Source organism: Populus euphratica, unplaced genomic scaffold (genome assembly GCF_000495115.2).
Source record: "Populus euphratica unplaced genomic scaffold, PopEup_1.0 scaffold129.1, whole genome shotgun sequence".
Taxonomy (NCBI): Eukaryota; Viridiplantae; Streptophyta; class Magnoliopsida; order Malpighiales; family Salicaceae; genus Populus; species Populus euphratica.
Genome location: NW_011499907.1, coordinates 738,455 through 751,554, shown reverse-complemented (window position 1 = coordinate 751,554; position 13,100 = coordinate 738,455). Strand labels below are relative to the sequence as shown.

The 13,100-nt window shown below is 36.3% G+C and overlaps 1 protein-coding gene and 1 pseudogene across 1 annotated transcript; both read left to right on the top strand.

Moving 5' to 3' along the window:
- Positions 1-452: 452 nt before the first annotated feature.
- Positions 453-8,109, top strand: LOC105133496 (probable ubiquitin conjugation factor E4). Its single transcript, XM_011037526.1, has 16 exons — positions 453-1,467; positions 1,561-1,765; positions 2,023-2,174; positions 2,259-2,508; positions 2,630-2,782; positions 3,261-3,464; positions 3,609-3,721; positions 3,828-3,942; positions 5,160-5,249; positions 5,352-5,555; positions 5,654-5,749; positions 5,897-6,019; positions 7,018-7,110; positions 7,250-7,414; positions 7,504-7,593; positions 7,685-8,109. Exons 1-16 carry the CDS (start codon positions 641-643, stop codon positions 7,862-7,864), a joined length of 3,060 nt encoding a protein of 1,019 aa, XP_011035828.1. The 5' UTR covers positions 453-640; the 3' UTR covers positions 7,865-8,109.
- Positions 8,110-8,172: 63 nt separating this feature from the next.
- Positions 8,173-12,951, top strand: LOC105133526 (pescadillo homolog; annotated as a pseudogene).
- Positions 12,952-13,100: the final 149 nt, after the last annotated feature.

The window sequence follows — 13,100 nt, the reverse complement described above, 5'->3', positions numbered from 1 at the left end:
ATGCAATAGAAATTTTTAAATTATATATAATTCTAAAATTTATATATATTAAAACACCCAAAAACTAAAATGTATTTTCTAATTAAAAAAATTATCAACCAAAACAAAATTTACAGACTCTCTTATAGAGATATTTACAATTCCATATATCATAGTGTGACTTTTATGTATAGTATTTTTAGGGTATATTTGATATTATAATATAAGGTTTTTTAAATTATTATTCACTTAAAAATATATTAAAAATATATTTTTTAATTTTAATATTAATACATCAAAACTATAAAATAAAATTAAAAAAATATTAAAAAAATATTTTTTAATACTAAATACACTTTTAAAATCCACTCAACTCCAGTCAATTTGACCCAAACACAATCTTATCTAGGTCCAACCCAACCTAGAAACCGACACCGTTCTTTCATAGGATGGAGTCAATACCACCTCAGGTGATGTTGCTTTTCTTCAACACGCACAGAAGCAAGTAATTCCTCTGTCTGTCTTTCTCCCTCTCTCTCTCTCGGATTCTCAAGTTATCTTCTTTCGACTCCCAACGAATCCTCAAAATGCTTTCCGGTGAAAATTAAAAGATCATTAATATTTTTATTTTTGTTAATTATTACCGTATAATCGATCCACCATGGCAACAACATCAATTAAACCTCAAAGATCTCTCGAAGAAATAGAGGACATAATCGTCCGCAAAATCCTCTTAATCTCTCTCACCGATTCCTCTGATCCTCGAATTATCTACTTAGAAATGACTGCTGCTGAGATTCTCAGTGAAGGCAAAGACTTGAAACTCAACCGCGACTTGATCGAACGTGTCTTAATCGATCGATTGTCTGTCCAAAACCCTAACGCGGAACCTCCTTTCAATTACCTCTTAGGTTGTTACCGCCGCGCGGTTGATGAGTTGAAGAAAATCGCGAATATGAAGGACAAAATTGTCAAATCAGAGCTGGAATTGTCGATCAGGCAACTGAAGAAGTTGTCGGTTTCTTATTGTAGGATTCATTTGGGAAATCCTGAGTTGTTTGGGGATGATTCGAGTGTTGTTAAAGGGAGTGGGAACTCGAATGTTTCGCCGGTTCTGCCGTTGATTTTTGCGATGGTTGATGGGTTTAATAGTGGTGGAATTCAGCCTCCGCCTGGGTTTTTGGAGGAGCTGTTTAGAGAAGGGGATCTTGATAGTTTGGATCCGATTTTCAAGGGTTTATATGAGGACTTGAGAGGAAATGTTTTAAAGGTTTCTGTTTTAGGGAATTTTCAACAACCATTGAGGGCTTTATTGTTCTTGGTTAGTTTTAACGTTGGTGCTAAATCACTTGTTGGTCATAAGTGGTGGATTCCGACAGGGGCTTATTTAAATGGGAGAGTTATAGAAATGACAAGTATTTTGGGTCCTTTTTTTCATGTGAGTGCATTGCCAGATAATACCATTTTTAAGAGCGAGCCAGATGTTGGGTAAGTGTCTCTGTGTGTGAATTTTTTTGGGTTTTGTTTTCTTCATGTGTTTGTGACATTGATGTGTTGTTTGTTGTTGGTTTAAAATGGCAGGCAGCAGTGTTTCTCTGATGCAACAAACCGTCGACAGGCTGATTTGTTATCTTCATTTACTACAATTAAGACTCTAATGAATCATTTATATGATGGCTTATCAGAAGTGCTTCTTGCTCTACTTAAAAATAGTGATACTCGTGAGAGTGTTCTTCAGTATCTTGCTGAGGTGATAAATAGAAATGCAACAAGAGCTCATATACAAGTAGGTATTTCCTGTACATGGAACTTTTTGAGCTGTAGTTATAGTGTATATGATTTATTGAAAGCTTTATCTTGATTAGTAACGTTGCTTATGAATCAACATGTAGGTATTTATTTTGTTCGATTTCTTCAGAAAAGGAAAAAGCTGGCATCTTTTTGCTAAACTGGAACTTGCATAATAGTTTTTTCTGACAGACAATGATTTTCAGGTTTCATGAATTGTTTTTGTGCATTAACAGTGTCTTGTAACCGTCACAGGTTGATCCTTTATCTTGTGCAAGTTCTGGCATGTTTGTCAATCTAAGTGCTGTCATGCTTCGGCTCTCTGAACCATTCCTAGATGCAAATTTGTCGAAAAAAGACAAAATTGATCCAAATTATGTGTTTCACAATAACCGATTGGATATAAGGTGATGAACTGCTTAATATATCATTTTTTATCACATTATTGATTGTCCTGGTGTTCCTAATTATTGGTTTTCTTCACGCATTAGAGGGTTGACAGCTCTGCATGCGTCATCAGAAGAAATTACTGAATGGCTAAATACTCCTCGGAAAACTGATGTCTCTGCACTATCTAGTGACGAAGAAAATCGCTTGTTACAATCTCAAGAAGCCTCCAGTTCTGGTAACAGTGGTGAAAAGGCTAAATACTCATTTATTTGTGAGTGCTTCTTTATGACTGCAAGGGTGCTCAACTTGGGTCTGTTGAAAGCATTTTCTGACTTTAAGCATCTAGTTCAGGTAATGCATACATGCTTTGTATCTGGACTTGGATTTATAAATCTGTTACCACTTCTTTGTTTGAAAAAGGAAAATATTTGTCTGCCTTTTAAGTTAATTTTGTGAATAAACATCATGTCAGGACATTTCTAGATGTGAAGATACACTCTCCACATTTAAAGCCTTGCAAAAGCAGACGCCATCTCCACAGCTGCAGATGGATATCGATCGTCTTGAGAAAGAAATAGAGTTGTATTCACAGGAAAAGCTTTGTTATGAAGCTCAGATATTAAGGGTACCTTACGTCTTCTCTCTTGTACCCACCTGCTGTTGACATATTGGAAGCTAGTCTTGAACATTGGAAGTTTGTGTCTCGTTTGACTCTCTTGTGAGGTGATAGGGTTTGAGAGCTTAAGTTTTGTTCATGTCATGTTTGAAAGATGATTCTGTTAGTGTCATCAGTTGGGTGGCTCTCTTGTTTTATTTTCTTTGGTCGGGGGCAATCGCTTTGCCCATACTAGCACCTCCCTTCCAATTCTCTCTTACCCTCCATCCCTCTCCCTGTTCTCTCTCATTTTCTATTTGAATAGTATGTTCATTGCCCAAACTTCACCAGCTTAATGTGAAAGCTACCCTTTCCTCTATCACTAGCATGTGCTCCTTTCTCTTCTATTTTGAATGGCTTGTTTGTCCTTGGAATGCAGAGCTTACCAATCTAAATAGCTTGCTATTATTTTTATTCTGCTGATCTTTACTTTTTGTTCTTTTTAAAGGATGGAGCACTTATTCAGCATGCACTTTCTTTCTACCGGTTGATGTTGGTTTGGTTGGTTAACTTGGTTGGTGGATTTAAAATGCCTCTGCCATTAACTTGCCCAAAGGAATTTGCCTCGATGCCGGAGCATTTTGTTGAAGATGCCATGGAATTACTTATCTTTGCTTCTCGGATTCCAAAAGCTTTGGACGGAGTGTTACTAGTAGGCTTAATGATTAAATGTTTTACCATGCAATTCTGTCTTTTACACGATGTGGGAAATATTGTTTTCTTTGCAAGGGCACTATCTATGAAATTCTGATGCCTTGTTGATGTGTTCTGTTTTGCTCTTTTTTTTGCTGGGCAGGATGATTTTATGAATTTCATTATCATGTTTATGGCAAGTCCAACATATATTAGAAATCCTTATTTAAGAGCAAAGATGGTTGAAGTATTGAACTGCTGGATGCCACGGAGAAGGTGATGTATTTAATTTCACTTAGCAAGTATAAAATATTGTGGAGATTTTGATTAAATTTATAACTTCAAGTTAGGTAATTACAGAATCTGGTTTTTCCATTTGCAGTGGTTCATCTGCTACAGCTTCTCTATTTGAAGGGCACCATTTGTCTCTTGAGTATCTTGTGAGGAACCTCTTGAAGCTTTATGTTGACATTGAATTCACAGGTTCTCACACACAGGTGACTTGCCCTAACATTGAGTTTCCAAGTGTTGATTGTTTTCAGTGCTAGAGTTTATATATACTGTAAGGAATAAAGAAGAGTCACTTTAGGCCATTGCCTTTCAAAGCTTGCTGGTTTACTCAGCATCTTTTTCTTATTGAAACTGTAATCCTAGGTGGGTACAAGAAAGACCTTGCGAGCAAGAACTACTTTTATGTAAACATAATTTTGACAAATAAGCTTGAAAGTTCACAGAAGGAAGGGTGACTTTTTGGCTGTTATTGGCAAGGACTGGATGTTGTCTTGCATTATCATCAATCTTCAATATAAACAGCAAGATGTTCTTTTCCTTCTTTCACTAATTTTTTGATTAGCAATTCTGGAACCATATACTCACTTCTTTCTTTTAGATGACATGATACTCCTCTTGTGCTATTTAAGTAACAGTTCTAGTTATCCTCTGATTTCTGGTACTTTGTTAACTACTATCAGAGTCCTTGCTCTTCTTATTTCAGTGCTTGAACATCTGAATCTATCTACGCAGCCTTCAATCAAAAGGATTTTCTTTTGGTACAATTATTTCAAGTCCGATTGACTAGACCACTCTATGTAAAGAGATTTGGTGAATTGAGTATCTTGATTACTCTCTATTAGATTACTTTCTTTGTAGATGAAAAATACGAAGTCAGAAGGATATGAACATGGGAAGGTGATGCTGTTGTAGAACTTTGATTGCTCTTTAAATTGATTAACTGAGATGTTTTGGCTTTATTCCCAGACTCTTGAATAAGAGGCAAGGATTGTCTGGATTGGTGGGTGGTTTGTCGAAAATAAATGGTGAAAGAAACCCTTGCCTCTCTTTTCCCTCTCTTCTGTTAACATTTAGCAACGCAGGTGACCAGGTTCTGCCTGGTCACTGTCATGACAGTCAACTTGTGATTTTCTTTGGTTGCATAGGTTGGGTGTGCACATGCAGACTAGAATCTTTTCTTTTCTTCCTTTTCCATACCAGCTGGTTTGGTAAATTGAGCTTTTAAAGTATTTTCCTCAATGAACCACTTCCAGCCAGCTGTTACTTTGAGATTATTTTTTTCAAATTTGTCATTTCTTTATTCTAATTCCAATTACTGTTCAGTTATTTCATTTCTAATATTTTGCGCTGTCTTAAATGTTGAAAATAAGCATCTTTACATTTATTACATGTTAATACTGATTTTGTGTCGCATCTGGTACAGTTCTTTGACAAGTTCAACATACGGCATAATATTGCTGAACTTCTTGAATACCTGTGGCAGGTCCCTAGTCATCGTAACATTTGGATGAAGGTAGTGCAATTGTGTTCTTCACCTCTTTTTGGTTGATTAAAAACCTCTCTCTCTCCCAGACACACACGCAAGGACAAATTTGACTGTTTTATGTTGTTCCAGATTGCAAAGGAAGAGGAAAAGGGTGTCTATCTGAAATTTTTGAACTTCCTGATCAACGACAGCATCTATCTTCTTGATGAAAGTCTGAACAAAATTCTTGAAATCAAAGGGTTAGAAGCTGAGATGTCCAACACCACAGAATGGGAGCGAAGACCGGCTCAAGAGAGACAGGAGAGAACCCGCCTTTTCCATTCCCAAGAGAATGTCAGTTTGTATGCTCATGCATATGTGTCTGTCATTGTCCACACATTTATCATGACGTCAAAATACTTAATTGGATAGATATTTCTGGGCTGTTTCAGATCATCCGCATTGATATGAAGTTGGCAAATGAAGATGTGAGCATGCTGACATTTACATCAGAACAAATTACAGCACCTTTCCTGCTTCCTGAGATGGTAGGGTATATTTATACTTTTAAGCCTCCATATCCATGCTGTAATCACTTACAAGCGGGATAGCCACATTCATCATTAGCTTTTAATGTGCTTTTCCTTGTTAAAATTCTTCCTAAATGCTTTTGAATAAATATTTATTTCTGCCAGGTTGACAGAGTGGCCACCATGCTCAATTACTTCTTGTTACAACTTGTGGGTCCCCAGAGGAGATCTCTCACCCTGAAAGACCCTGAAAAGTATGAATTCCGCCCAAAACAGTTGCTTAAGCAGGTTAGTTTGATTGTCCAATTTCTCACTCGAGAGCTCTCTCTTGCTACTGCCGTCAATTTTCTACCCTTTTCCATTTTGTTTTGTCCAAAGCAGTTGCTTTGACAGGTTAACATGATGTTCAAATTTGCACTTTTGAATTCTCCTTTTTCTTTTTTTCTTTTTTTGGTCTGAAACAATAACTTAAGTTAGTTTATCACGCAAAATTGTGACTCCAGAACCCCTTTTGTTTTCTTCTTGAATTTTCTCCTATTGCTTCTTTGCCTTTGGGTTTAGATTTTGGTGTAGAGGTTATTGCTTTTACAATGGTGAATGCCATTAGATTGCAACCACAGGGTGTAGGTTCAAGTCTTGATAGTAGCAACTTCACGCAAAAGAAAGTTGAGGGGTAGGAGCTCATCCTAACTCCCCTGGGTACCCTACTTCATCAGGGCCACTATCAAGTGGTGCCAAAGTTTATGTTTGAGGCAGTCGTGCAGGTAACTGTGCAGTTGTACCTTGTCTGTTGACTAAGAACATGACTATATATGCAGTTCAAGCACCAATTGTGCTATGCTATAAATGCTTGTTCACTTGTGAATTTTGAAGCTCGACAAGGTGTCTGATGCAGTTGACTAAGGTTGTGACTTTGAACTCTAGGATTCTGAACCTTGGATTGAATAGCTCTTTGGATGCAATGGAGTTGGGTCATTGTATATTATATATATGGCTTAACAATGAGTTTTATCTGGCTTATTGATGAGTAAAATAATTGTGAGTACCAATTTTTTAATGTCATGTTACTGTGGACTTTCATGAGTAAATCCCTACTTCTATTGATTCTGAATCTATACAAAATGAAATCTGAAATCATCTTACCAACGCTAACTGGGGGAATCAGTACATGCATTCTTGATTTTGATAGCCATGTTACTGTCAAACTAATCCTCTGTAGGATATTGTATATAATGTCATTGGAACCTCTAAGATGAACCTAACTGTCTTTTATTGATTCATTGAAGATTGTCCATATATATGTTCATCTGGCGAGGGGTGATACTGAAAACATATTCCCAGCTGCCATCTTGAAGGATGGGCGATCATACAACGAGCAGGTAACTTCAATGTTGCAAAGCTTCCATAAGCTTTTCATTTATGATTTTAGAATCAAATGTTCATGAGAGAATTCCCTTGGTTTTGTTCTGAATTTTAGCAGTTGATTGAATACATTGTGACACTGTTTCTCTGCTCTAGTTATTTACTGCTGCTGCTGATGTCCTTCGGAGAATTGGTGAAGATGGTAGGGTCGTCCAGGAATTTATTGAGCTTGGTACAAAAACCAAGGTTGCAGCTTCTGAGGCAATGGATGCTGAAACTACCCTTGGAGAGGTACCAGAAGAATTCCTTGATCCAATTCAGGTACATTGTTATACCTTTTTGGGAAGGGCAGTAACTGGGGGGGTCCATATATCGAATGTGGAAAATTTTCATAATGCATTTTTTTGCAGTGCACTTTGATGAAGGATCCGGTGATTTTGCCTTCTTCAAGAACCACAGTTGACAGGCCTGTCATTCTAAGGCATCTTCTGAGTGACAATGTACATCTTTCACTTGTTCATACCATTTATCAAATTGTGAAAATGATACTAAACTTTATCAAGTCCACTAATTTATTTCATGTGAGTGCAGACGGATCCCTTCAATCGATCACATCTTACTGTGGACATGCTGATTTCAAACACTGAGTTGAAGGCAAGAATAGATGAGTACATTAGGTCCCAAGAATTAAAGAGGCATGGGGAAAACTTTAGCTTGCAGAGGGCCAAAGAAACAATCCAAACCACAACTGAAGAAATGTTGATTGATTAGAATATTTCTGTCGATTCTTGAATTTGGAATGATGAACAGGGGTTCGCATTTTCCAAATCAAAGAAAAAATTCCCACAAATTAGTGATATTGGCAGGGGGGCAAAAAAAAGTTGTAGGCAGCATATGCAATACTTACCTTCAGACCGGTGTTAAATGTTCTTGGATGTGTATAACTTAATTATGCGTACAAAAGGCATTTAATTAATTCGACAATGGCGCAGATGATGTTCAAATATTATTTTTGAGTGTCCGTAAGCATTGCATTTTATCAGGTTGCTTGCTAGAAATCCCCTGAAGAACTGGTGAGTATGGCACGCCTGCTACGAGTAACAGGATACGAGTCCTGTGAGACACCAAACCAGCATGTATTTGCGGTTGCTGGCTGTAGAATATGTTCAGATTAGCTAATCTAATGATGTTGATTTTGAGTTTCAAATTGCACAGAATCCCTCAGGTAACTTCGAAGATGGTTTGGTTGATCCTTTGCGGTGTAGGCAAGCACTTAGATTCCTCCAAGCAATGGGAATCATACCTTTTGCAGGACTCTTCAAGTAATAATGAAAATCATATATAAGAGTAGAGGTAAGGTAGGAAAATGTTCGGTTTTTACTACAAATATTTTTTTAAACTGTTCTCTTCTCTTAACCAAACTCTCTTTTTATTTTATTAGATTTAGAACTGAACCAAACTGGAAATTAGTTTAAATTAGTTTAGCTTGGTTTGTTTTATTTTGTTAAATAACAGGCAAAAACTATTTTTTTATTAGGTTTTTTAAAGACTTTTTATTGGTTTTATAGGGTTTTAAAAGTATTTTAATTCATGTTAAAAGCTTGGAAGCTTATTCCAATCAAGTTATCAATTTCATTTGGATTAACATTTTGCTTTTAATTATTGGAATTGGAATGATAAATTTTGGTTTCAGAGAATTTTAGCCTTTTATTTTAAAATTTAATTCAAATCTAAAAATAAATTAATATTTTGCAATATAAACAAGAAAACAACAAACGGATTAAAAATTTTATCAAAAAATATTTTGGGGTACTTAAATTAAAAAAAAAAAACTAAAGATTGCAGGGTAATTACATTCCATTTGATTCAAGGTTTAAGATAATCTTGGATATCATTTAATCAGCCATTGCATTACACACACAAAAGCTATTAATAGACTACAATGAATATTTATTTTTGTACTTACAACATAGTGTCAGATGGATATAAATAAATAGAAAAAAGAAATAAAAGACAAATATTAAAAAAAATTATCAATTTAAAATGAAATAGACAGACTTTTAACCGGAATTTGGATGAAAAATCTAGAATGATCCCGGATTCTAAGTGAAATAAAATTTGTTTCACTTTGTTATATATAATACAAGGTAAATTGATAATTCTGGACGGAATAAACAAAATTGACAATTTTAATTTAATTTAATTTAATTTATTTTTTTTATCTTTTATTTGAGCCTTTTTTAAGATGAGTTATTCACAATAATGTAATAATACAATATCAATTCATCAAGTTTTTCATGGTTTTTTCCCATGAACAAACACACACTAATTATCAAGTTTTTCATGGTTTTTTTTCCCATGAACAAACACACACTAATACAAACAATAACAATAAAAGAAACTGTTATCTTTTATGAACAAACTTACTGATGCACGAAGCTAACTCGGTTTCATTGTTTATCAAAAGCCAAGGCAAGAAGATGAAGGCATAGTTTGCCACTCCCAAAAACAAATAAGAAACAAAAGTTTAAGGGAAAAAAAAAGAAGAAGCTAAATCAGCCATAATTCTTGAAAAGTTCAGAGAAATAAGGGCCTAAAAGAAGAAGATAAAGAAAGCTGAGGCCAAGAAGAATGCTGATCTTGCTACTCTTCTTCGAACTCGCTAACCCACTTACAAACTAGACAGGCTTGTTAGAGAAAGGTTTGTCAAATTCTCATGGTTTCCTGAAGGTATCTGCAGGTATTTAGATATGAAAACGCTAAATGTTTTTTTAATTATTCTTTTGGTGGGCTGTTGTAGGTATCCACAGTTTGTTGATGTGCTGAGAGACTTGGATGATTGCTTGACCATGGTGCATCTTTTTGCAGCATTACCTGCTGTAGAGAGGGCAAAAATTGACGTGGAACATCATCCATAGATGCAGGAGGAAATGTCCATGTTTTTTCTCTCTCTTACTTTTTATAAACTTTGAGGTGGGAGTTCAGAGGTCAAAGTTATTATTTGCTCGGATATGGGAACAAATTTTGTCCCATCATTGTATCACCGTGTGTGTGTTTCAATCTGATTCATAATTTTCTTTTGTGCTAGATTGAGTCGTGAATGGCAAGCTTACATTTCTCGCACTTATAAATTGAGGAAAGTTTTCATATCTATAAAGGGCATTTATTATCAGGTATACAATTCATTCATATTGTCATTTCGACGAATCTGTGATTGTGTATCATGTCCAAGTGACTACTGCTTGTTCTTGTAGTCTTTGTAGGCTCAGATTGAGGGTCAATTGATACCTTGGCAGGCAAAGCAACGAGTTTTGTTAGATGATGTCAACTTCAGTACTGTTATGTTAACCTTCTTGGAGTTTTATGAGGTGAGACTTCTGTGACTGCAGGATCTAGCTCCTTGATTATGTTGACTTTGATATCCTTTCCTTTCCTTTGTTAACTTGACTATATATAAAGTGGGGAATTTATATGACATCAACAAAACTTACTGAAACAAAAGAAACCTAGAAACCTCTGTGGATAAGGATGCATTCCCTTTTTCACACGGTGATTACTAACAGCAAGCAAGGTTAAAAGAGTTGGCTAACTAAAGTCTCATTTTCATGGCTGAACTTGTGAGATTAAACCTCTTCGGATGTTTCTTATAAACCAAAAGATAGTGTCCTTAAGGCTGGGGATAAGAGAAGTTAAATCCCATTATTTATCGACCTTTGAGGCCTCAACCAGTGAAATTAGCTGATGAATTAACTCTCCTAAGTGGAAGTGTTTGTGGATATAGCGTTTCTTTTATTTTTAGCTTGCGTACTTTTCTTGCGATTACTTACTGTTTATTTGGGTGCAGAGTCTCCTTGGGTTTGTCAATTTTAGGCTCTATCATTCAATGAATGTGAAGTGTCCACCCATTATTGATCCCCAATTGGAAGCTTTACCATCAGGTATGCCTTGTCTTTTCATGCAGGTAGAGATTTACGTATCTTTCTGTTTATTCAACACCAATTTTGTTCTTTTTTTTTCTCTGTCCATGATGTTTTTCTTAATGCCATACCGTGTGGTTCCTTTTTCTTTTGTGCACTTATCATGAACCACTATTGGTTCTGCAGATCTCTATGCACTGTCAGGATAAATTGTTTCTAACTTCCACCTTGGAACCCAAAGCTACTAGCATTGTTTCTAACTCCAGAACTTCCACCTTGGAACCCAAAGCTACTAGTTCATCTACATCAGAGCAAGTAGAGGCTCGAGAGAAGGAGATGCAGACTGATCATGACTCTGAACTAAGACTTGCCCAACTTCATCATCAACTTCCTTCCAATGAACCTAGTGCATTGATGTTCAAGTTCATTTTAAATAATCTGAGTTAAGTCTATCCCTGCAAACAAGGGTGTGCATTTGCATGTTTTTTTAAAGTTTTGGAGCCTGGTTTTCGTGAAAAGGGATTGTAAGAATAGATTTTACCTAATCAGTATACTTTAGTTACGTATCAAGTTGTTTATACAGATATCCCTGCAAACAAGGGTGTACTCTAGTTACGTATCAAGTTGTTTATACAGATATGAATGATGATTTCATAGCCATTGTTTGGTACTGATTCCATAGCCAACCCCAGGTCACAAATATCTTTCGAGAGAATATGTTCAACCGCAGTGGATTTACGATTGCATTAATGCACGGATCATATTGCCAACAGAAGCTTATATGGTGGGAGGGTAATTTTTAGGAAAAACAATCTGAAGTTCTTTTCCCTTGTTTAAGTTTCCTCACTTCCCTATTATTTTATAGTTTGATCTATTAAAGAGTGACAAGTAGCATTCAGTTGCTATGTTCTGTAATATTGATTGCATAGCTATCATATTTCAAGAGAAAAACTCATTGCAGGAATCATAATAGTATTCAATAACATGTGTTGCTATTGAATACGTTCCTTCTCTATTATCGATTGCATTTAAGAGATTGATGCTTGGTCTATACTTTCAACATGCAGCATGTTTCTTGTTTTGACATGATTGCCCCGCTAACAGGATTCCTCCACCGCACCTGTCACCTTTTGTTGATAACGAGGCTGAAGGCTTTGTTCCTGAGTATGCATGAGACTATCAAACGCTTGCAGGCTGCCGCTTTGTTCCTGAGTATGCAGAGACTATCAAACGCTTGCAGGCGCTTGGTCTATACTTTCAACATGCAGCATGTTTCTTGTTTTGACATGATTGCCCCGCTAACAGGATTCCTCCACCGCACCTGTCACCTTTTGTTGATAACGAGGCTGAAGGCTTTGTTCCTGAGTATGCATGAGACTATCAAACGCTTGCAGGCTGCCGCCAGAAATGAAGTCCTTCCCATACCTGGTGTTAGAAAGGAAGATTTAGATGATCCTCAAGATTTACTGGTTGAAAGTTACATTAGTCGAGCAGAGGCAAATGAGAATTCCTAAAAAACCAAAAAATCAGGTTTTGAAGTCTGAGACAGAGATTACCTTAAATCCAAATATCAGAAACCCTCAAACGCAAAAATATTTGCCAGTGGCAAAATCTCTGTTGCCATGGTGGTCGGCAAATTTCCTATTAGCGTTCCGGTGACAGAACTCTCATATATTTTCCATTTATAATATATTCCTACTTTGTATTTTCTTGAGACGAACTAAGCATTGTTTGGCGCTGCTTGCTTTTCTAATGATAGTTCGGACATGTATTTTAACCAACTTGTGCCTGCTCGGTGTTACTGTATTTATTTCTGGTGAGATTTTATCTCTGAATCGCTTCTTGGTGCTGCTCGTTTCCTTCACATAAAAGGTCTGCTGTTTCAAACAAACTTAGTAGCAGATGAGTACTGTCATCCCTCTCGGGATAATGATGTAATACTTGACAGAAATTGGAAATGTCAGCTGTTTTAATGGCTTCCGTTTTGTCTTGCAAAATGACTGAGATATGAAACCCTGTTCATTCGTGTGTTTCTTCAGAGAAGCAAGGAACGGAAAGCCGCTCGCATGAACAAACTTAAGGATCTCGGA

Coding starts and splice junctions, on each gene's coding strand:
- LOC105133496 (XM_011037526.1), top strand. CDS start 641: ATGGCAACAACATCAATTAAACCTCAAAGATCTCTCGAAGAAATAGAG. Junction 6,020..7,017: donor CAAAACAGTTGCTTAAGCAG/GTTAGTTTGATT, acceptor GATTCATTGAAG/ATTGTCCATATATATGTTCA. Junction 7,594..7,684: donor GGCATCTTCTGAGTGACAAT/GTACATCTTTCA, acceptor ATGTGAGTGCAG/ACGGATCCCTTCAATCGATC.